This window comes from Thermoascus crustaceus (genome assembly GCF_041956765.1).
Source record: "Thermoascus crustaceus strain CBS 181.67 unplaced genomic scaffold VTN00scaffold_4, whole genome shotgun sequence".
Taxonomy (NCBI): domain Eukaryota; kingdom Fungi; phylum Ascomycota; class Eurotiomycetes; order Eurotiales; family Thermoascaceae; genus Thermoascus; species Thermoascus crustaceus.
This window is the reverse complement of record NW_027192530.1, coordinates 2213629-2235636: the sequence shown is the minus strand read 5'-3', so window position 1 is coordinate 2235636 and position 22008 is coordinate 2213629. Positions and strand designations below refer to the sequence as shown.

The 22008-nt window shown below is 55.4% G+C and overlaps 6 protein-coding genes across 6 annotated transcripts; 4 read left to right on the top strand and 2 right to left on the bottom strand.

Moving 5' to 3' along the window:
- Positions 1-789: 789 nt before the first annotated feature.
- VTN00DRAFT_7395 (uncharacterized protein) lies at positions 790-1991 on the top strand (the record flags this gene model as incomplete). Its single annotated transcript, XM_069434137.1, has 2 exons — positions 790-1139; positions 1322-1991. The coding sequence occupies 2 exons, from the start codon at positions 790-792 to the stop codon at positions 1989-1991; spliced, it is 1020 nt and encodes a 339-aa protein (XP_069287449.1).
- A 796-nt stretch (positions 1992-2787) lies between these two features.
- Positions 2788-4566, bottom strand: VTN00DRAFT_7394 (uncharacterized protein; the record flags this gene model as incomplete). The annotated part of the gene is made up of 4 exons (XM_069434136.1): positions 2788-3414; positions 3477-4014; positions 4074-4231; positions 4279-4566. The coding sequence occupies 4 exons, from the start codon at positions 4564-4566 to the stop codon at positions 2788-2790; spliced, it is 1611 nt and encodes a 536-aa protein (XP_069287448.1).
- A 1129-nt stretch (positions 4567-5695) lies between these two features.
- Positions 5696-10148, top strand: VTN00DRAFT_7393 (uncharacterized protein; the record flags this gene model as incomplete). The annotated part of the gene is made up of 4 exons (XM_069434135.1): positions 5696-5872; positions 5951-6130; positions 6186-9840; positions 9898-10148. 4 exons carry the CDS (start codon positions 5696-5698, stop codon positions 10146-10148), a joined length of 4263 nt encoding a protein of 1420 aa, XP_069287447.1.
- A 787-nt stretch (positions 10149-10935) lies between these two features.
- VTN00DRAFT_7392 (uncharacterized protein) lies at positions 10936-14001 on the top strand (the record flags this gene model as incomplete). Its single annotated transcript, XM_069434134.1, has 2 exons — positions 10936-10971; positions 11050-14001. 2 exons carry the CDS (start codon positions 10936-10938, stop codon positions 13999-14001), a joined length of 2988 nt encoding a protein of 995 aa, XP_069287446.1.
- Positions 14002-15398: 1397 nt separating this feature from the next.
- On the bottom strand, positions 15399-16987 carry VTN00DRAFT_7391 (uncharacterized protein; the record flags this gene model as incomplete). The annotated part of the gene is made up of 2 exons (XM_069434133.1): positions 15399-16656; positions 16803-16987. The coding sequence occupies 2 exons, from the start codon at positions 16985-16987 to the stop codon at positions 15399-15401; spliced, it is 1443 nt and encodes a 480-aa protein (XP_069287445.1).
- Positions 16988-19795: 2808 nt separating this feature from the next.
- Positions 19796-21707, top strand: VTN00DRAFT_7390 (uncharacterized protein; the record flags this gene model as incomplete). Its single annotated transcript, XM_069434132.1, has 3 exons — positions 19796-20080; positions 20191-20455; positions 20512-21707. 3 exons carry the CDS (start codon positions 19796-19798, stop codon positions 21705-21707), a joined length of 1746 nt encoding a protein of 581 aa, XP_069287444.1.
- Between the last annotated feature and the right edge of the window lie 301 nt (positions 21708-22008).

The following is a 22008-nucleotide window of genomic DNA, read 5'->3' as shown; positions in this document are numbered from 1 at the left end:
ACGTATTCGAGGAACGCACGGCGTCGTGTTCGACGGATGTGATGGATTTCCTTGAGATAACGGGCGATGGCGCCGGGCTGGACAGCGTATTGGCATCGCAGGCAGACCAGGACGCGATGCGCGGGCAGATAGCAGAATAACCGGTCCGGTGTTAGATCTAGACATTTATCAACGTGTACAAATCTGCCAGCACCGATGTCAAGGTGAATACCTAGCTTTGATGATCTCCTCGCAACGAGAGCGATCACGAACCGTCTCGGACCAAGAAATGTGACGGTCCAATCTCCGGTCCTTATCTCCCATCCCTCGTCTGGTGCGGGCAGGTTTAGTTTAGCACAAACCCGAGCAGCCAGTCCGCTATCAACGAGATGGTAAAAAGTTCAAGCTAACGATATAGATCGTGATAGGTTTCCCGAAATAGCATCTTCTCGGACCGTATCATATCACCATATCATATCATACCATCTCACCCCGCATCTCCAGGAGGTCTGATCCGCAGAACGAGCGGGGCAAAGATGATGCTGACTGAGATGGACGAACTCGCTGGTTAGTCTAGACTAGTAAGTAGGAAGAAGACTGACTTGTCTACAGACTTATTTATATCCATCGAAAATCCAGCAGGTCAACTGAACTGAAAAGGTGCGCTTGAACATCTTTCTTGTGTTTTCTTTGCTTCAGTTTTTTGAAACATTCACTAAGAACCTACCTCCTAGTCGTTCGTTATCACCGTTCACTACAGTACAGTACATCCTATATCGATATCGATATAATCAACTTAATCCATCCAAAATGTCCTCGGAAGAGACACCCCAACCCCCCTACCCCCTCCACCCCTCCGTCGCATCCAAACTCCACCCGGACTACGTCGCCTTCTACAACCAACACGTCATCGACAAGCAACAGGTGCACTACCAGCCCGTCGAGGCCTCGCGGACCGGTGGCGTCCTGATCCCCGGGGGCGGACCCGTCCTGGAAGTTGGGAATGTCGAAGACATACTCATCCAGCGGAAACATATCGAAGGGTTCAGTCCGGGTGAGAGTGAGAGTGAAGGACCGGATATCAAGGTTCGGGTCTTCACTCCCAAGGGAGACACGCCACAGGGGGGATGGCCGGCCATGTTATATTTTCATGGCGGGGGGTGGGTGCTAGGGAATATCGATACGGAGAATACGGTGTGTAGTCATTTGTGTGTCAGGGGGAGGTGTGTGGTTGTTACTGTTGATTATAGGTATTCCCCCCTTTTTCTTTAACCCGTATATACATATTCTACCTAGGTAGATAATCTAGTATCTATACCCAAAAAGCTGACAAGACAAATAGACTAGCCCCCGAAAACCCCTTCCCCGCCGCCGTCCACGACGCCTGGTCCTCCCTCCTCTGGCTAACCTCCCCATCCACCCAACTCAAACTCTCCCTGAACCCAACCAAACTCGCCATCGGCGGCTCCTCCGCGGGCGGGAACCTCGCGGCCGTCATGACGCATAAAGCCCTCCTCCACAACCAAAACCTACCCTCTCCATCAGAATCAGAACCAGGCCTAAAACCGATCAATATACAAATCCAACTCCTCTCCGTCCCCGTCACAGACAACACCGCCACGACAGCCGCAAACCCCTCTTACTCAACCTACGAACACACCCCCGCCCTTCCCGCGGCCAAGATGCTCTGGTATAGACGACACTACCTCCCTAACGAATCTGACTGGGCGAATCCGGACGCTAGTCCTCTCCTCTACCCTGCCGAGGACAGCCACAACCATTGGAGTCAACTGCCCCCCGCGTTGATAATGGTCGGCGAACTCGACGTCCTCCGCCACGAAGGCGAAGCCTACGCGCGGAAACTCCAATCCGCAGGTGTGAAGGATGTGGATCTGGTGGTGATGGAGGGGATGCCGCATCCGTTTCTGGCGATGGATGGGGTGTTGGAGGCGGGGAGGAGGGCGATAAGTCTGATGTGTGAGAGGTTGGAGAGGGTTTTTTGGGGGGAGTGAGTAATAGGTGTATATATATTGAAATGTCGATAGTATGGTATAAGATTGTGATTGGATGGGATAAATAGGATATGTATGGATGTATATACCGTTGCGTATACAGTAGTTAGGGTAATGTATATGTTTCCGAAAGCGGGCCGATAACGTCCCTCATCCACGGATACAAGAAAGCTTGGATTTAAGCTTAATCCTTAAATTTCCCGAAACCAGCAATTAACTCTACCAAAAGTCTGATCAAGACTAATACTGCTATTCCACAAGCCATTGATTGAGGGTATTCGATCATCGTCACATGATGCTACGGTACATCTTCCCTCCTGCTACATGACGTGAGGCAGCCGTGCAGGATGGCCAGTATATCAATCAATCAACGCATGCACGCTGGATCGCGTTCATCAGGTCGTCGCCAGAGGAGAAGAGAATAGGGGAAAAAATGAAAAAGGAGACCACAGACATGGGGAATATGAAATAGAAAGATAGACGCCTTGCGATGCAGGAATCGTTAGAAGGAAAAGAAATATCCCTCAGAACAGGTCATATACACGACATAGTGGGAATTGCGACTAAACGAAAGGAAAAAGGGAAAAGAAGGGAAGAGATGAACCACTGACCAGATCGGACATTTCGACAACAAACCGAACTCATGGAAAACTGCGGGAAACCGTACATCTGGATCACAAAAGTCAAAAGAGGACGTATGCAAGCTCTTCCCGGAAATCGTCTCGTGATATATATCACATGTATATCTTTTCGATCGCTGCAGCTTCGCATCGCGCTAAATGAAAACATATCTCGTCTATTCGCCGCGCACCTTATTCGGATAGGCTCCCCGAGATCCTCCAGCGGACACTGGCGGCGGAGGCGGTGGATGGTTTGGAGGAGGCGCGGCACGAATCGGCAGCGTCGAAGTGGCCTGCAATTGCGATCGTGTTGTCGTGTTATGTGAGCTCGTCGAGCGCTGGCCCAGCCCGGGGCGCGAAGGCGAGTCGACTGCCGAAAACGGGTCACCAGGGTAGAGGCGGTTACGGCCCCTTTCACTGCCGTGGGGATCCCTCGTCTCGAGAGAAAGATGTTCTAGCGAGGGAGGCGGCGGCGATCTTGCCATCATGATTGGGTTGGGCGCAGGCTTGGAGTGAGAGTTGTAATGCCCATGTCCGGCAATGTCACTTGAGATGTTCAGCGGGATTTCACCGGAGGTCGGAGTGTGGTGAGACGGCCTCTGAGATCCTTGTGACGAGTGCGAGGAACTGGTTGGCGGCTTGGGCGGCGGCTTCGGCGATGAGCTCGAACCATCGCGATTGAGAGACTTTGGCGGCGGAGGTGCGAGATACGACTTGCGGTTCGACTTGTCCATCATACTGATGGCCCATTCCTGCAGGTCGACTGGCGTTCTCTTCGCCGCTTGCAGGAAAGCATCTTTGTCCTATCATAAATGTCAGAATCCACGCTTCCACTGCTAACACGAAAGAGCCGGAGAATTCTTACGTAGAGCTCCCGCGGGGTTGGTCGTTCCTCAGGCTTCTTCAGCAGACACTTGGCAACAAACTCGTGCAGAATCGGAGGGAAAGCGTCACTCTTGGGCAACTTAGGAGCTGGCTCGTGGACGATCTGCTGAAGCAAGTCGAGGATACCCATCGGGCCAGCACTCGCTCGATCTCCCGCGGAGGAATCACTCGCGTCGAACGGGAAACGTCCAACGGCCAGTTCCATGACCGTCAGACCCACACTCCACACGTCAGATCGGACAGTGTAAGCACCTCCCTGGATACGCTCTGGCGCCATGTAGGTCGATGTTCCGACGAAGGTGTCCGCGACAGAGTTGACCGTCTCCGTCGCGACACCGAAGTCACAGAGCTTGATATTTCCTCGGGAATTGACCAGGACGTTCGAGGGCTTGATGTCTCGGTGCATGATGCGGTGCGTCTCGTACAGGTAGACCAGACCGGCCAGAATGGACTCTGTGATCTTGCCCAGCACGTCGACTCGGACCGGGCCGAAGTCCTTAGAGATGCGGTCGAGAGAGCTGCAGGAGCACTCGTCAGCCATAAGCAAAAAGACATATCCACGTTTCATGAGACCCACCCGCAGTCCATGTATTCCATGCATAGCACGATATCTCTGGCCTCGTTCTGGAAGGCGCCGTAGAAGGTGACAATATACGGGGAGTTGCAGTCGTGGCCCACCTGAAGCTCACGCAAGATCTGCTTCCTGACATTCTCTTTGGCGTCCACCCGGATGATCTGTCACGTCAGCAGGGGCGAGGATAGGCCGAAGAATTGCAAATTACCTTCCTGGCCATGATGACCTTGGTGGAGGCATGCATGACCTTGGACACGGTGCCGCCATTTCCCGCACCCACCTCCTTCAGCGTGATCAGGTCTTCACTGCGGAGGTCGAGCTTGAACTCGAGGCCGATCTCGAGGGTGTCGGTGCGGTGACTGTCGAGGTTGCCCAGGGCGCCGGGGATCTGGGAATCGCCGTCGGACGGCTTGGAGGCCGTCTTGGGGGTCGCATTTAGGGCCAGGCCCTTGACATTCTTGCGTTTCAGGGTGCGAGCTTTGAACGCGTCCGCCATGACCGACAGCTGCGGGGAGCGGATCTACGGTGCAGGAGGAACGGTGAGGGGGAGGAGGATGGGAAAGGAAGAGGTCTCGAGACGAAGAGACCGCTCCCTTGACCGTGCGTCTTCAATTTTGGCGTGAGCTTTTCTTAGAGCACAGCGGGGCCGGGATATCGTGGATGGGCCAGCGCCAGGCCCCTTTGGCAGCGCGGCGCGAGGAGAGCGGACAGGACTCGTGGGTTGGGCACTGAAGACAGGCAGCGCCAATCAGAGCCCCAGGGAGAGCCGCTGGGGACGACGACGGCTGTTGGCACTGCAGAGCCAGGCGGATTGGAGGAATGTGAAGGGCTGCTCGAGAACAGGTCGAGCAGAAGATGGAGGAGAGCTGGAGGAGAAGAAGGTCGGCCTGTTCCTGAGACGGGAGGTGAACCGTGGGCGAGCACGGGGTTGCTGGCGGGGGAGCGGACGGAGTACCAGTACGCGGGCTTCACGCACACACAGCGCGCTGCCCAGGTACCGGTACCTCCGCCGTATCCACCGGTGTGCTAGCGGCCTGGAGAAAGCGAGAGACAGCTCTCTTTGTGTTCTTACGACAGAGCTCTGTTCTTTTGGATCGGGTCCTCTACTTTGTACGGTATACTCGTGATGTTGTCCATCCTAGCCCCTGAACAAAGAAGCTCGTAGACTGTGTTCTGTCCTCTCTCCCTGTGCCACCTCGCCCTGGCTGTCTCACCATGGCCTCCGTCTCGTCCGATACTTGTCCTGGCTTTATCGCGACGAGCTTCGCTTCTCGGCAGTGTCAGATCTTTGGCGGGAGATGAGCGGTGGGGCTCTGGGTTAAGTCCGTCTTGGATTCTCGTGCTGTCAGACTGTCCAAGACGGTGTACCAGAAGCTGCCTGATGCTGCCTGAGGCGTCAACAAAGCTCCGCACCAGCCTCACGCACCAGCCACCTCTAGACCGCTTCGGGGCTGGCGCCCTCGCCACGAGAGCCGCGCTTTTTCGTCCCTGGACCTGGAGCTGCTGTCGACGAGACGCGGCCGACTTCTGTCTCTGCTTTCTCTCTTCATCATTTCTTGCTCTGTGTCGACCTGGCTTGCCGTGTTTCCTGCGCCTGCTTCCGTCCGTGACCACGCGCAGCCAACATGAGCACCCACGACCTCATCGAAGGTGAGGCCTTGCTGGACGAGGAGGAGAACGAGGAGGAGTTCGACGAGGTGACCGGTGAGATCAAGCAGGGTGCTGGCACGGTTGGCCCCTACGTCGATTCGAGCGAGGAGGACGAGGATGAAGATGAGGATGACGAGGAGGCTGCCCGAGCTGTAAGTTGCCTCCCCCCCCCCGAAGCTCCCCCGTCGGTGTTTACGACCGGAGCTGTTTGCTGACCGCCAATCTGTCAGGTTCGCGAAGGCTTCATCGTCGACGAAGATGAAGAGATCGAGGAGCGCGCGGAGCGTCGCCGGGAAAAGCGGAAGCGCCGCAGGGAGGAGCGTGAGCGCGAGGACGAAGGCCTCGACGAGGAGGATCTGTACCTGATCGGGGAACACAACCCGGGTTTCCAGCCCCCCGTGGCGGCCGAGGTACGTCCCATTCCTAGACCAGAGGATTCTACTGTGTCTAACTATCCTGCTACAGTCCAAGTTCAAGCGTCTAAAGCGCGGACACAAAGACCGTGACCGTGGCACCTCCCAAGGCATCGACGACATCTTCAGGTCCGACGACGAGGAAGAGGCCGAATATGGCAGGAGGGGGCGCGGTATCCACGATGAGATGGACGATTTCATCGAAGAGGATGTCTTCTCGGACGAGGAAATCCAGCGAGAACGCGAAGACGAGGAGATCGCGCGCCCGGCCCGGAAGGGCATCTCGGGCCTGGGGGTCACAGATGCGGCCGGGTTGGATGAGAACGCCCTGGAGGACATGCGCATGGCGTTCGGAGACGGCAACGAGTACCTGTTTGCTCTGGAGATGGAGGAGCAGGAGGAAGAAGAGCACGAGGACGAGGAGAAGCACCTCGATCTGAAGGATGTCTTCGAGCCGTCGCAGCTGGCGGAGAAGATGTTGACGGAGGAGGACAATGAGATCCGTCTCACCGACGAACCCGAGCGACACCAGCTGGCGCGCAAACCATACAAACATGTCCTTCTCACGGACGAGCAGCTCAGGGAGGAAGCCGCCTGGATATCGAACCTGATGCTGCTGAAGAAGCGGATCGAGCCCGACCTGCGGGAGCCGTTCCAGCGCTCCGTTGCCAAGGTGCTGGAGTTCATGGTCACGGAGGACTGGGAAGTGCCGTTCATCTTCCAGCACCGGAAGGACTACGTGATCCATGCCGCCAAGGTGCCCGTCTCGCCTGACCCAGCCAACCCTGACGCCCCTCAATACTCGATCAAGGCAGAGAAGCTTCTGAACATGACCGATCTGTGGGATATCTTCGACTACGATCTGAAGTTCAGGGCTCTGATTGACAAGCGGAATACGATCCAGAAGACCTACGATAACCTACACAGCATGTTCAATATCGAAGACAGCGTCTTTGAGGAGATGCTTCCTGCGGCTGTGACCATGGAAGAGCTCCAGGACGTGCAGGACTACATCCACTTCCAGTATGCATCGCAGCTCAAGGACATGGCTTTGACGGCGAACGGGGAGACCAACGGCAACGGAGAGGCAGCTCACCGGAGAAAGGCTACGACGAAGACGTTCTTTGAGCGTGTCCGGAATGGCAAGGTTTATGGTCTCGTTCGAGCCTTTGGCATCACTCCGGACGCTTTTGCTCAGAACGCCCTGAAGGAGGGACGTCGTCAATACACCGAAGATCCCAGCGAGCGACCGGATGAGATGGCAGACTCGTTGCTGGATTCCGACTTCTCGAACGCTTCCCATGCGCTGAAAGCCGCCAGGAGCATGTTCGCGGAGGAACTCGTCATGAGCCCCAAGATGCGCAAGGTGATCCGACAGGCGTACTACATGAACGGAGTCGTCGAATGTTTCCGGACTGAGAAGGGTCTCAAGAGAATCGATGAGCAGCACCCGTACTACGAGTTCAAATACCTGCGGAACCAGCAGCTCAGCGATATCGCTCGCCGGCCGGAACTGTATCTTCGCATGCTGAAGGCCGAGGAGGAGGGCCTGGTTGAGGTCAAAGTCCGTTTCCAGAACTTCGACAACTTCCGGCAGCGTCTGTACTCGGACATCGAGTCCGACAACCAGAGTGAAATCGCTGACGCCTGGAACCGAGAACGCCGAGAAGTCCTCAACATGGCGCTCACGAAGCTGGAGAAATTGATGAGCCGCAGTGTGAAGGAGAACATCCGACAGGAATGCGAGAATCACGTTGCCAAGGAATGCAGGGAAGCCTTCTCGATGCGGCTGGACCAGGCGCCCTACAAGCCCAAGGGCATGGTTCTCGGTACTGTCCCTCGCGTCCTGGCTCTGTCAAACGGCTCTGGCATTGTCGGCAGAGAGCCAATCCACTGGGCGTGGGTGGAAGAGGACGGACGCGTGCTGGAGAACGGCAAGTTCACAGACCTGTCCGTCGGTGACAAGGACCGCAATATCAATGACGGGAAGGATGTGGAGGCCTTCGTGGAACTCGTCGGGCGTCGAAAGCCGGATGTCATCGGTATCTCCGGGTTCTCTCCTGAGACGCGGAAACTCTACAAGCAGCTCACCGATCTCGTGGACAAGAAGGATCTGCGCGGCGCACCGTACACCGATGACCGCGACGAGGAAGTCAGCGATCGACTCGAAGTCGTCATTGTCAACGACGAGGTTGCACGTCTCTACCAGCACAGTGAGCGGGCAAGGCACGAGCATCCTGGTTTCGCTCCCTTGACTCATTACTGTGTTGCACTGGCCCACTACCTGCAGAGTCCTATGAAGGAGTACGCTTCACTTGGCCGCGACATTGTTTCCATCCAGTTCAAGCCCGGCCAGCAGCTCGTCTCGCAGGATCTGATCTTGAAACAGCTGGAGACTGCTCTGGTGGATATGGTCAACCTTGTTGGTGTCGATATCAACGAGGCGGTTACTGATACCTCGACCGCCAACCTCCTGCCGTATGTCTGTGGGCTGGGCCCTCGGAAGGCTGCACACCTGCTGAAGATTGTCAACTTGAATGGTGGCGTCGTGAACAGCCGGGCTGAGCTGCTGGGTGTCAATACTCAATATCCCGCGATGGGCGTGAAGGTGTGGAACAACTGCGCCAGCTTCCTGTACATCGACTTCGAAAACGCCGATCCCGACGCGGATCCCCTCGACAACACCCGTGTTCACCCTGAAGACTACGATATCGGCCGCAAGATGGCGGCAGATGCGCTTGAGTTGGACGAGGAAGACATCAAGGCTGAGACGGATGAGAACGGTCCGGGCGCCATCGTCCGCAAGCTGTTCAAGGAGGAAGCCCAAGATCGTGTCAACGATCTCATCCTGGAGGAGTACGCGGAGCAGCTCGAGAAGAACCTCAACCAGCGCAAGCGGGCCACTCTGGAGACGATCCGTGCGGAACTACAGCAGCCCTACGAGGAACTGCGGAAGCAGTTCGTCTTCCTCAGCACGGACGACATCTTCACCATGTTCACGGGCGAAACCCCCGACACCCTTGCGGAAGGCATGGTGGTCCCCATCTCCATCAAGCGGATCACGGACGACCACATCGATGGCAAGCTGGACTGCGGGATCGATGCCTTTGTGCCAGAGATGGAGCTGACGGATCGGTACGACATCCCGGTCCGGAGCCTGTACACGCTGCATCAGACGGTGCAGGCGAAGGTCCTGTACCTGAACCGGAAGAACTTTACCGCCAACGTGTCCCTGCGCGAGGACCAGGTGAGCCGTCCGTACCGCAAGGTCATCGACCGCATGCGCGGCGAGTGGGACGAGCGCCAGGAGCAGGAGGACCGGGAGTCGATGCAGGAGAAGACGCAGGTTGGCGGTCGCCAGATGCGTGTCATCAAGCACCCCCTGTTCCGGCCGTTCAACTCTGCGCAGGCGGAGGAATTCCTGGGAAGCCAGGGCCGCGGCGATGTGGTCATCCGGCCGTCGTCCAAGGGGCCCGACCATCTGGCCGTCACCTGGAAGGTGTCCGACGGTATCTACCAGCACATCGACGTGCTGGAGCTGGACAAGGAGAACGAGTTCTCGGTCGGTCGGACGCTGAAGATCGGCGGCAAGTACACGTACAGCGACCTGGACGAGTTGATTGTGAACCACGTGCAGGCGATGGCCAAGAAGGTGGACGAGATGATGATGCACGAAAAGTACCAGAGCGGCAGCAAGAGCGACACCGGTAAGTTCTTTTTTTCCTCTTCTCTTCCTGTCCTGACGGCATGCTGACCGCCGGCAGAGCGCTGGTTGACGACGTACACGGAGGCGAACCCGAAGCGGTCGGTGTACGCGTTCTGCATCAACCCCAAGTACCCAGGATACTTCTACCTGTGCTTCAAGGCGGGCCAGAACGCGTCGCTGCAGAGCTGGCCGGTCAAGGTGATCCCGCAGGGCTACGAGCTGCAGCGGAACGCGTATCCGGACATGCGGGCGCTGTGCAACGGCTTCAAGCTGCTCTTTACGAACATGCAGGCCGGGAAGCGGCGGTAGAGAGGTGCTTTTCATCCTGCCTGTATCTTGCTTGTCTCTGGATGTTGCAGCACGGGCATGGCATGGGCTTTGTTTCATTATTATACTGTCTCCACTATTTTCTTTTTCTTTTTTTTTTGATTTTGTTTATTTCACCTGCGATACATGTTGGCGGATCATTTCATACAGCGGAGCGGAGCATGATGACTGTGAACTATACACCTGCATTTCATCTGTAATTGAGGAATATCATAGCTTTCTTACGATTTGTAGTCTGTTGTGCATGTGTTCCGGTATCCTTGCCACACATACTGTATATACTTTAGATCTGTAGACGTAGAAGAGTCTAGAGAGAAGAGCAGGACAAATGCATAAACTATCGAGAACGGTCTGAGTAGTGCATGTTGCGCACTGAAAAGCCTGGCCGGAAGCAGGTGGAAGCCGTATCGGGTAAAAAGCTCACCTCGTACGCCACCCTATCTCTGTACCTTTTCTCCCCTTTTCTTTTCTTCTTCCTTTTTCTTGTTATTTTTCTTTTCCCTCATCATCTCTCTCCATGGTCTTTTGCTACATTCTAGATCTGCCTCCAGCCTCTTGGTTGAGACTACAGGCTGCGCCGTCGTGATCGGCGCTGGAGCCTCGGCGCGGCTTACGCGAACGCCGTCGGCAGCTCTGGCCAGCGCTGCCTCCTATACATAGACATCGTCTGTCTCTCTCCTCCATCCATCCCATCTCACTCACAATCCCAGGCCAACGGCAATTCCTTGCTGTCGCTCCCGGGCCCCGCGTCGACTCATCTCCCGCAGCCATGGCGGGCATGGAAGAGCTCGAGGTCCATAGCAAAGTACGTCCGCTGAGGGAGAGAGGGTGAGGGATACATGGAATAAGGCCAGCAGAGCTGACACCAGGCAATTCACCACAGTCCTATCTCGTCCGATGGATCAATGTCAAGGCCGAACACACCATCTCCTGGAGCATCCTCCCCCACAAGCGCTCCCTCAACTTCGGCATCTTCAAGCACCCCGGCCAGAGGGCCCAGCAGTCCGCCGACGCCCACAGCACCGCTGACTCCGGAGAGCAACAAGACCCCCTGGCCAACCCGCGCCAGAATGCGTCCATCGTCATCGAGAAGCTCAAGGCCATCGGGCTCAAGCCCATCCAGTGGATCGGGAGATGCGACGCCGACAAGATCTCCCAGGGCACCTACGACGTCCCGCCCCACGAGGGGGGTGACTACGCCCTCGTCTTCGACAACACCTTCTCCAAGCAGATCTCCAAGACCGCCACCTTCGTGCTGCTGACCTACCCGACGGGAATGCCTCCGCACTCGGGCCACCAGGTCCATCACTCCCAGGCCCTCGCGGGGATGAACCCCGGGGGAGGCGGTGCAGCAGGCGCCCGTCGTGGGTCGCCCAGCCTTAAGCCCGTCGGGGCCGCTGACTCGACCGAATCCCTCCCCAGGCAGCCGACACGCGGACGGTCGAACACGAAGGGAGGAGGGCCTCCCGGGAGCTCGGGGTCGGCCAACAGCTTCCCGACCACCGTCCATACCGGTGTGCTGCAGAAGCGGCGGCGGAAGCGTCACCAGGGCTGGGCGAGGCGGTTCTTCTCGCTCGACTTTACGTCCTCTACGCTGTCCTACTACCATGACCGCAACTCGTCCGCCCTGCGTGGTGCCATCCCGCTCTCCTTGGCCGCGGTGGCCGCCAATGCGGAGACGCGGGAGATCTCCATCGACTCCGGTGCAGAGATCTGGCATCTGCGGGCGAGCAATGACCAGGACTTCGAGTCGTGGAAACGGGCGCTCGAGAAGGCGTCCAACTCCAAGCAGCAGCAGCAGCAGCAGCAACCCGCGGACGACCAGCAGTCCGACCACCTCCAAGTCGTCCCGACGCACACGTCGCACAAGGGGGGCTTCAGCACCCCGGCGGACGACCGCGAATGGGCCCAGGTCGAGAGCCTGGTGGGCAAGGTGTCCGGCACCCGTGACGCCATACGCCGGCTGGCCAAGGACACTGATCCCAAGTACATCACCCCGGCCCCCGTGACGACGCCAGGAGCAGAGCGCCGCGGCCGCTCGCCGAGTCCTCACCCCAGTCCCGTCGAGGGAAACGGCAACGAGGACTACTTCGACCACAAGGAGAAGCGCTCGTTCTGGAAGCGGAGGCAGAACCCCAACCCCCGGGCGCCCCCCAAGCGGGATGGCGTTGACCAGCTGGTTCCCCCGCCCACCGCCGGCGGCGATACCGCATCCATCATGAGCGAGAAAAAACCGAAAAGCGTGGCGAGCCATCCTGATCATCATGAAGAGATCCACGAAAATCTGATGGCCGTGCTCCGCGACCTAGACAATGTGGTTGCGGAGTTTTCGGCGCTGATCGCGGAGAGCAAGCAGCGGCGGAACAACAAATCCGCACGGCTGTCGGCGCGGCTGTCGGTCCAGTCCCGGCTGAGTATGGAGTCGGATATGTCGCAGGAGTTCTTTGATGCCACGGACGGAGGCCAGGTGTCGCCGCTGTTGACCATCCAGCATGACAGCGACGACGAGGCCAGGAAGCCTGAAGAGGAGGAGGTCGTGGATGACGAGTCCGGCAGCGAGGTGGACGAGGACGAAAGTTTCGGCCGCAATGGCTTGCGGCTCGACAGTTCCTCGTCGCTGTTCCCTGCCAAACCCAGGTCTTTGACACCTCTGCCCCTGAGTGCCGTGAAGCGCCGGACGAACATACCGCCCCCTACGGTCATGCCGCCCAGCCTGATCGGTTTCCTGCGGAAGAACGTCGGCAAGGATCTGTCGCAGATCTCGATGCCGGTGTCGTCCAACGAGCCATTGTCTCTGTTGCAGAGGGCGGCCGAGACTCTGGAATACTCGACCCTGCTGGACAAGGCGGCCAGCGCGACCGACAGCCTGGAGCGTCTGATCTACGTCACGGCGTTTGCGCTCTCCCCGCTGTCGAACAACCGGGTCAAGGAGCGCTCGATCCGCAAGCCGTTCAACCCCATGCTCGGCGAGACGTACGAGCTGGTCCGCGAGGACCGCGGGTTCCGCTTCATCGCGGAGAAGGTGTCGCACCGCCCGGTGCAGCTGGCGTACCAGGCGGACACCAAGGACTGGAGCATCACGCAGTCACCCATGCCGACGCAGAAGTTCTGGGGCAAGTCGGCGGAGATCATCACCGAGGGCAAGATCCGGCTGATCCTGCACCCCAGCGGCGAGCGGTACAGCTGGAGCACGGCGACGTCGTTCCTGCGCAACATCATCGCGGGAGAAAAGTACGTCGAGCCGGTGGGCGAGATGTCCGTCCTGAACGAGACGACGGGCCAGAAGACCGTCACCACGTTCAAGACGGGAGGCATGTTCTCCGGCCGCAGCGAAGAAGTCACCGTCAAAGCCTACAACTCGCACGGCGACGAACTCCCGCTCGGCCTGAGCGGCACCTGGACCGCCACGCTCCAGCTGACCGAGAACGGCTCCAGCACCAACAAGACTATCTGGTCCGCCGGCCCCTTGGTCGACCACGCCCCCAAACACTACGGCCTGACCACCTTCGCCGCGGCCCTGAACGAGATCACCCCAATCGAGCAGGGCAAGCTGCCACCGACGGACTCGCGTCTGCGTCCGGACCAGCGCGCCCTCGAGGACGGCGACCTCGACCGCGCCGAGGAGCTCAAGGTGCAGCTGGAGGAGAAGCAGCGCACGCGGCGTCGCGAGTTGGAGGACCGCGGCGAGACGTGGAAGCCGCGGTGGTTCACGCGCGTCGGGGACGGCGCCGCGGACGGCGAGGAGGTCGTGTGGCGGTTGAAGACGGGCAAGGATGGATACTGGGAGGAGCGCGCTCGCGGCGAGTGGGGTGGTGTGGTGAATGTCTTTAAATGAGTAACACTGGACTTGTCATCTTGATTTTTGGAGGAAACAAAACCGGGGTGTCTGTAGTTGGAGAGGTATGCAGCACAGCTTGAAGTGCTGCGGCTTCACTTCCTTATTCATCATAAGTGCTCTCCTCTACTCTGTTCTGTCTGTGTGTATTGTATATACAACTATTACATTGTACTGCATTGCATCTTTCGTTTTCGCATTTTCCTTGTATTGCATATTGCATTTATTGCATAGCATAGCAGCATCTGTCTGATTATTAGTTAGGCACCTAGGTAGTTTCCTTGTCCCTGTCCTGCCTCATCGCATAGCATACCTGCATGCATGCGTGGATTTTATTTCCATTGCACTGCATACCGCGGCTGTTTATTTATCGATTCCATTGTATTGTGCTAGCTGTGTTCTGCGCTGTGTGAGAACGTGAGAAAGTGGTTAATACGCTGTATAGTGTACAGACATACATAGATGGCCTTATAGCTGACTACCTAATGTTGGTAGTATATATTTACCTAGTCTACTAGATAGATAGATATTCCTAGACGGGGAAGGAAGAGATAAAGACAAAGATAACAGATACTTAGTTCTGATATGTATACTTTCCTAGCCTTCCTTACCTTGCTGAACCCAGTGTTGCAGTTGTTGTTTGTGTTTGAGTTATATAAACTTGTCGATACTACCTACCTAATTTATGTCAGGGCAGGGAAAAATTAAAAAAAAAAGTCCCATTCTGAATAACTCCATTCTGGTCTGGTGTGATATAATCTAAATCAAATCAAATCAATTTATATACATACATGCAATGTATACATACTTCTGCGTGTCTTTGTGCGTGTGTGTCTGTCCTTTTTCTATTCTATTATTTAGGTGCAGGGTACAGGATACAGTGCGTACAGGACTCGGCAGCTCTGCTCAGGAGTGTAGACATTCTTTCTTTCTTTCCAATAGATACAAAACTGTCATATAATATGAGGATTATTAGCCAGTGCCAGTGCCACTACCACTGCCTGATTTCAGTTGTTCTGTTCAGCAACTAAACTGGCATGGGCATGAGTGGTGGTGATGATGATGATGACGACAGAGGCCTCTTTTGTTTTGGGAAGTGAAGTACGTACATAGGTAGTGTGCGGTATAAAAGTAGCAGGAGGCTAACCAACAAACTAATCAACAGAAACGGTGCAACAAAACAACTGATTCAGCCAACTCCAAGGGGTGTATTTAACTGTTTATCCATTTGCCCATCTTATTTGTTCATGCTGTAATGATCGTCTTGTTGAAAGTCCTCCGTCAGTTTATCAGTATATGGTATATCGTTCTAATTGTCGTCCAAGTCAATGTATGTAGGTCGAAACGTCCACCGGACGCTGTAGATAGATCGACCCGCCTAGTCTTGTGTGGTCTATTTATATTTCATCATGTTCTTCAGACCCCCATCTGATAGCGCTGCTTCTCGCCCTGGCAGCCTTCCTGGCGGCCAGACGATCAGCCTGCTGCGACGACTCGCGCATCATGATGGGCAGGCTGTTCAGGACGGCGCGGTTGCCCTGGTAGTAGTGCTCCGCGAAGCCGCCCTGGAGGATCCGTCGCAGGGCCGCGAGCCGGATCCACTTCCACCAGCGATCAATGCTCATGACGCCTTCGCGGCCGATCCGGACGGTGTACTTGCTGCCGTAGTGGCGGTTGGTGTCCTGGTCGATGGCGGTGCTGTACATGGGTCCCCGGCGGGGGTTCTCGACCGTCGTGAGAATGGAGGCGAAGTTGGTGTGCAGGGACTTCTTGTCGCGCTTGTTGATGCGTTTGCCGGAGACGGTGGCGAGGGATTGGAGCTGGCGTAGGAGTTCCGGGGTGTTGTGGTAGGCGTTGTAGCGCTTGACCAGCCGTGGGCCGTCGCCGTCCTCGCCGTCGACCGACAGAACAGATGAATCCAGGTCGGACTGGTCTTCCTCCTCGTCAACGTCTTCGTCGTCTTCCTGCGGCGTGTAGCTCTTCTCGTAGAGCAGGGCGATGTTCTCGCCTGCTGCGATCTGGACACTTGACTCGCCGCTGTCGAGCTGGTCGATGAAGATGCCGACTGCATCTTCGCTTTCGTTCTCCAGATCCTCGATCTCAGTAGCGAGGAAGCCCCATTCCTGCAGGGCTGCAGTCACGCTGCCCGCGTCGTCGGGCGCGTCGATGGAATGGCCGTCAGATGCGACAATGTCGAGGAAGAAGTTCATCTGGTCAAAAAAGCCGTCTTCTCCGGCCCCTCCGAAGTATGTGCATGCGCCAAGACAGTGGATAGCCGCGGCCTTGACGATGTTCGAGGTCGAGTCTCGAATGGTCCGCGTGAGCAGCGGCTCGACATTCTCGTAGATGGTGTTGTCGTACGCGGTGATGGCAAGGAGCTCGAGCGCCCTCAGGGCGAGCGTCGTCTCGCGCACGCTGGTCTGGTACTTGATGCTGCGGGTGAAAGCACCCAGCAGATCCTGAATCTTACTTCTAATCTCCTCCTCGACATAGTGGAATTTCGAGAGGCGGCAGTAGGCAGACAGGGACTCCTCGCGGCCCTGAACACTGCTGCGCTTGCGATCCAGGAGCTCCTGGATGCGGTCTCCGAGTTCTTGTGCCCATTCTTCGTTATCTACCTCTGGATTATCTGCCAAGTCATCCAGGGAAGCAGCACTGCGCGTTGAAACAATCAGTTGTGATGTTCAAAATTTTCTCTGGCCATGGGGTGGCAGTGACATCATCCCGGGGAGCTGGAGCTTGCGGAACGGCTATCCAAACTCCGAGAAACGCAAAATGAAAAAAGGACGAAAAAAGCTCACCTCCAAGTGTCGCTCTGACTTCCGACCTCATCATCCTCGGAGGCATGTCTGCTGGCATTGCGAGAGGAGGGGCGCGAATTCTGCGCAGAGCTTGCGCGAGAGGTTGCGCGCGAAGCCTCGCGGGACTGGGCCTTGCGCGAGATGGTCTTGCCGCTCTCGAGGGCCTGGCGACGAAGGTCGTGCATGATGGCGACTGCGCTCTATGAGGCGACTATTGGCGAAGAAGATGCGAGGAATATATACAGGAAAAAATCTCCCCAGAACCCCGCAAGAGGGAGGGGGAGGACGTGGAATGCGTCGATGTTTCTGCGCTGTCACAAAATGTCGGACCGGGGGAGTTGGCAACGGATGCTACCCTATGGGCACGGAGGATTTGTAGATAGACTTGGGATAGAGATGCAGGATGGAGTATTCCATAAGGGCGTGCATGGGAGTCTGCCAATATGCGATGCAGCGACAGACGCGAGGGATGAAGATGATAAGGGACCGGTGAGGCGGAGAGAAAAGACGCCTTTTGTCGCGCCTATCGTTGGGCCGCTTATCTCCACGTGATCTGGCTTAGAGCGCCGTGTTCCAGCATCGAGATCTGCGCTTAGCCATCGACTCTCTCATGGACCCAGGGATTTTACATGCCACAGTGCGATTTACTATGCAGAATAACATGAGAAGCCGAGCTGATACCTGGTACTCGTTCAAGAAACCCAATGGCCCAATGCTCTTCCCGCCGGTTCGCGCCATCCACCTTTCTTGCATATCGAACGATTCCTCATTTGCCCGTCATGCCAATGCTAAGCCCTTTCAAGTCTTGAGTTCTTTGGTATGCAGCCAACGATGTCTAGAAATTTGAGCAGAGAATGGCATTGGAAGATGCCTAGTCGGGTTCTCTGGGCCATGGACCAGCGTTATCTGCGGAATACTCTAAGCCTAACACGAGAAAGAAATGGATGTCTGATGACGATTAATGATAGAAATAAATATTCCCGAGTTTGATGAAACTGGAGATACTGTACGCTCGAGGCCGTTGGGTTGTCGTCCCTGCGGAAAGATCAAGTCCTCCAAAGAGTGACTATGGCGCACGTGAGCTAGTGCAGTCCTACGCAGTAAGGTTCTACGCAACTTGGAAAGGAAGGTCAATGGAGTCGTGTTTCAGTGACGAGAGCTGACGGCTTGGTTGATGTTTTGGCGGTGTAGATACCTAGGTAAGTTGGTTCAATGCTAATACCTACCTGCCTAGGTAGCTGTTAGGAATGGGAAACTGACATAATTTAAAGAAACTGATGCAGTAGCAAGTATAACTTATCGAATCCTGCTAGTTATGGAGGTGCGCTCGAAGAAACGTAACTGCAGCGGATTGACCTCTCCACTGCATCTGAACCCTAATACCTATCTGGGTAATTTTAGGGGCCTTCGGAAAAACAGGAGCTGACAACGAAACGGGGCTTGATATAAGCCATCACATTACCAATGATATAAGGTATAGAGAATCTCCAGGTTTCTCAGTATGCGTACATCATCGCCATGTACGTGCATATGCCAGTGTGCGATGTGACCGTCACCACTCTTGCTCCCGAAAAGGATAAAGGATAGGCAATACCGTGCGATTTGATAATGGCCACAGCGAAAACTCCGTATCGATTGCCAGTCGGTACTACCAGCTCAAAACTGGTCACGCAGCTATAGGGACCTATCTGCAGAAGATCCAGGTACGAGACTCAGAGGCACGCCAGGGGTGCCAGGCCCCAAAGGAGTCTGTCTGCCACCTCCTATTTGAATGTAGAGAGCGGCAGAAGCAGCGAAGGGCCCTCTATAGGGCCCTAACCAAGGCTAGGGTGGCTTTGCCAACAACGGCTGAGAGTCACCCAGAGGGAAGGCTACTAGGAGACCCTAAGGCCACCAAGGCCATCCTGCAGTTCCTAGCAGACACGACGGTTGGATGCCCCTTAGGGGAAACAGCTCGGGCAGCCGAGAGGATACGGAAGGACGACGAATGGGGGCTGGCGGCCCTAGAGGAGGCAGAACGTGAGGGAGAAGGATAATAGGGGAGGGTGACCTGCAGTAGGCAGGTGACACCCACACTGATACTGGCAACAAGGAGGGCTTATAAAGGCCCAAAAGCCCTACGCAACTAGGCGGCCTGGGGCGAGGAAAAGGCTCAGAATGGTCAAAGACGGGATTAGGGACTAATAGGGGCTTCTGCCCAAGAATCGGGGTCCGTCATAGCTGAAAGGCTCGGTATGGACGTTAAACTTGATTATAATAATAATAATAATAATAAATAAAAACTCCGTATCCATACCTTCTACTGAAGATCAAATGACTGAAAGATTAAGCTTTTAGACGCTGAGGATGAGGATTCCAAGCTGACGTGAGAGGTCCACGTGGATATTTCGGATATGCCTACCTATGCAACTACCTACCTACGTAGGAAAGTTGACAACAAGGGTTCTCGGTTTATATCAGCTCACGTAAGCTTACTTACAGTCTATATACTTTCAATTCCTGCAACATGCATGACTACTTAGGAATGACGCCCTTCACTATGCGGATCGCACTAGACATTCGAAGCTTACTCAAGTGCTACCACGGTAGTAAAATGACTTCAGGATCGCTAACGCAGTTACACAACCCCTCCTGCGCCATGATTCCCTCTCTTATGGAGTCGAGTCTGTTTCCTACCTGACATCAGCCGGTTGTGTACATTCCATTTAAGGGTTGATTGACAGCGTACTGCGCAGCGTGAGCAACTGACCCAATGGACGGAATAAGCATGGAGTACGTCAACCTTAATGAGGTTCACATTAATCACTCCAGAGTGGCGCTTTTGCCTAGAATTGATAATGCCCTGTTTGTCGAGTTGCAATTCAAGCACGACAGTTATGATATAAAGAGAGCCAAGCTGACAGTGAGTCCGTAGGAAGGGACACAAATCACAGGTTCTCAATTCAGAGGAGCGAATTTCTAATAGCAGGCTAGATAATCGAAATTCATTCAATATGGCAAAAGACGCTCGGCATCACAACAGACTCCTGGTTAAGGTAATCGACGAGAACGCGGAACGGACTCCCGAGGTCATTTTGATCCGATACGCCGGCTCGGATTGGGAGACAGCTGGATACAAGACTATAACGTGGAAGCAGCTGGCTGGGGCCATCAACAAGGCGGCGTACTGGTTGGATGCGCGTCTTTGTATTGGACGGACTCATACTATAGCTTATCTGGGCCCGAACGATGCGCGGTATTACTTTCTTCTTGGAGGGGCCATTAAGACGGGACGACGGGTGAGATGCTTTTCTTGCAAATCAACTGACGACTATGAAGCAGAGATGAGCCTGTTTTCCATTAAACGACTGGTAACATGCCGGAAGATCCATGCTGACCCCTTTCAAAGCTCTTAATCCCAGACGGTCGGGTCACGGTTGAGGGCACTCTGAGCCTTCTCGATCAAACGCAATGCAACCTTTTGATTACCGCCGACGAACAAATCGAGAAGGCAAAGGAATTGGTTGCTGTACGGCCCGAGCTAGAGATAATCACTATCCCGTCTCTGGAACACTTCATGGACAACGAAAGCACACCTCATTATCCATATACCAAGACGTGGGACGAAACAAAAGATGAAATAGCCTACATCATCCACACGTCTGGAACGACAGGTACAGCAATTACCACTCCGCCGAACTCCAATTCTAAGCACTGACCACGTCATCAGGCCGTCCAAAGCCCATCTATCATACAAACGGATTTATAGGTATATGGGGCACTTATGAGTACCTTGCCCAGAGGCACTGGCCAAAGAGACTTACATACGATCACATTTTCGATTCCTGTTTGCTGACCACCTGCCCGCCCCAATGGATTGCCGGTATCGCATCTCTCTTCTTCACAGCTTTCAACCGCGCCGTCATCGTCACCCTCCCCACCGACATGGTCTTCCCTCTCAAGGTTCAAGACGTCGTGAAGATAATACAAGCGAACCACGTCACCGGCCTCTTCACCCCTCCATCACTGATCGAGGATTTCTCCCACGACGAAACGGCCTTCTCGGTCCTCAAGGGTCTCGATTTCGTCATGTTCGCCGGCGCGCAGCTGGACCAGGCCGTCGGCGACATCCTCAGTAGATTCACCAACCTGCACACCGTAATCGGTTCCACCGAGACAGGGCCCCAACCGTCCTTCCAATCCGCAGACCCCTCCGCCTGGAACACCTTCGACTTCATCCCCGAGACCGGGGCCCGTTTCGAGCCCGTCTCCGGCTCCGACGACCTCTACGAACTGTACCTCGACCGCCATCCGGAGAGTGAGCTGTTTCAGGGCGGTTTCAACGTCTTCCGGGACCGGGACTCGATACCGACCCACGAGCTCTACTCGCCGCGGGTCTTCGCGGACAACACGACGCGCTGGATCTTCCACAGCCGCAGCGACGACCTTGTGAAGCTGTCCTGGCTGGCCAAGTTCAGCGCGACGGACATCGAAGACGCCATCGCGCGGCATCCGCGCGTGCGATCCGTCTACACGGGCGGCGAGGGCCGCGATGTCCCGTTCATCATCATCGAATTGCACGACCGTCACTGCCTTGATGAAAACAACAACGGCATCAACAATAATAATAAGAATAATACAAATAACCCCTCTCCATCATCGCAAACTGAGCTCCTAGACGAGATCTACAACCAGGCGATAACCGCCGTCAACGCCAACGGTATCGGCGAGATCTGCATCCCGCGGGAGACGGTGATGCTGGCAGACCCAGCGAAGCCATTCCCACGTACCGTGAAGATGACGATCATCCGGAAGGAGGTGGAGCGGTGCTACGCGGAGAAGATCGAGGCGATGTATCGCCGGTGGGAGGAGGTGCGGAAGACGAAGAAGAGGGAGGTTCAGCATGGTGTGGATGGGATCAAATAAACAGGGGGGCGCAGGTGGTGGATTCGTGTTAAATGGATTTGAATAGAAGAAGGGATATGTTGCTAAGTGAGGTAGGTCTAAGGTCGAGCAGGGAGGAGATCTAGATCCGGGTCCTGCAATCTATGAACCTTGGAAGTTATTGATCCCCACTAAAACGCACCTAGCGTATCTAAACCACGCCCAATCTGCTCCGTGGAAGTTGGTGGCTTTCCCTTGTAGCATGTTAATAACCACCAACTGCATCACAAACAAAAAAAAAAGCATTAGATCTTTTGACCTTAAAAGCAGTCATAATACACCT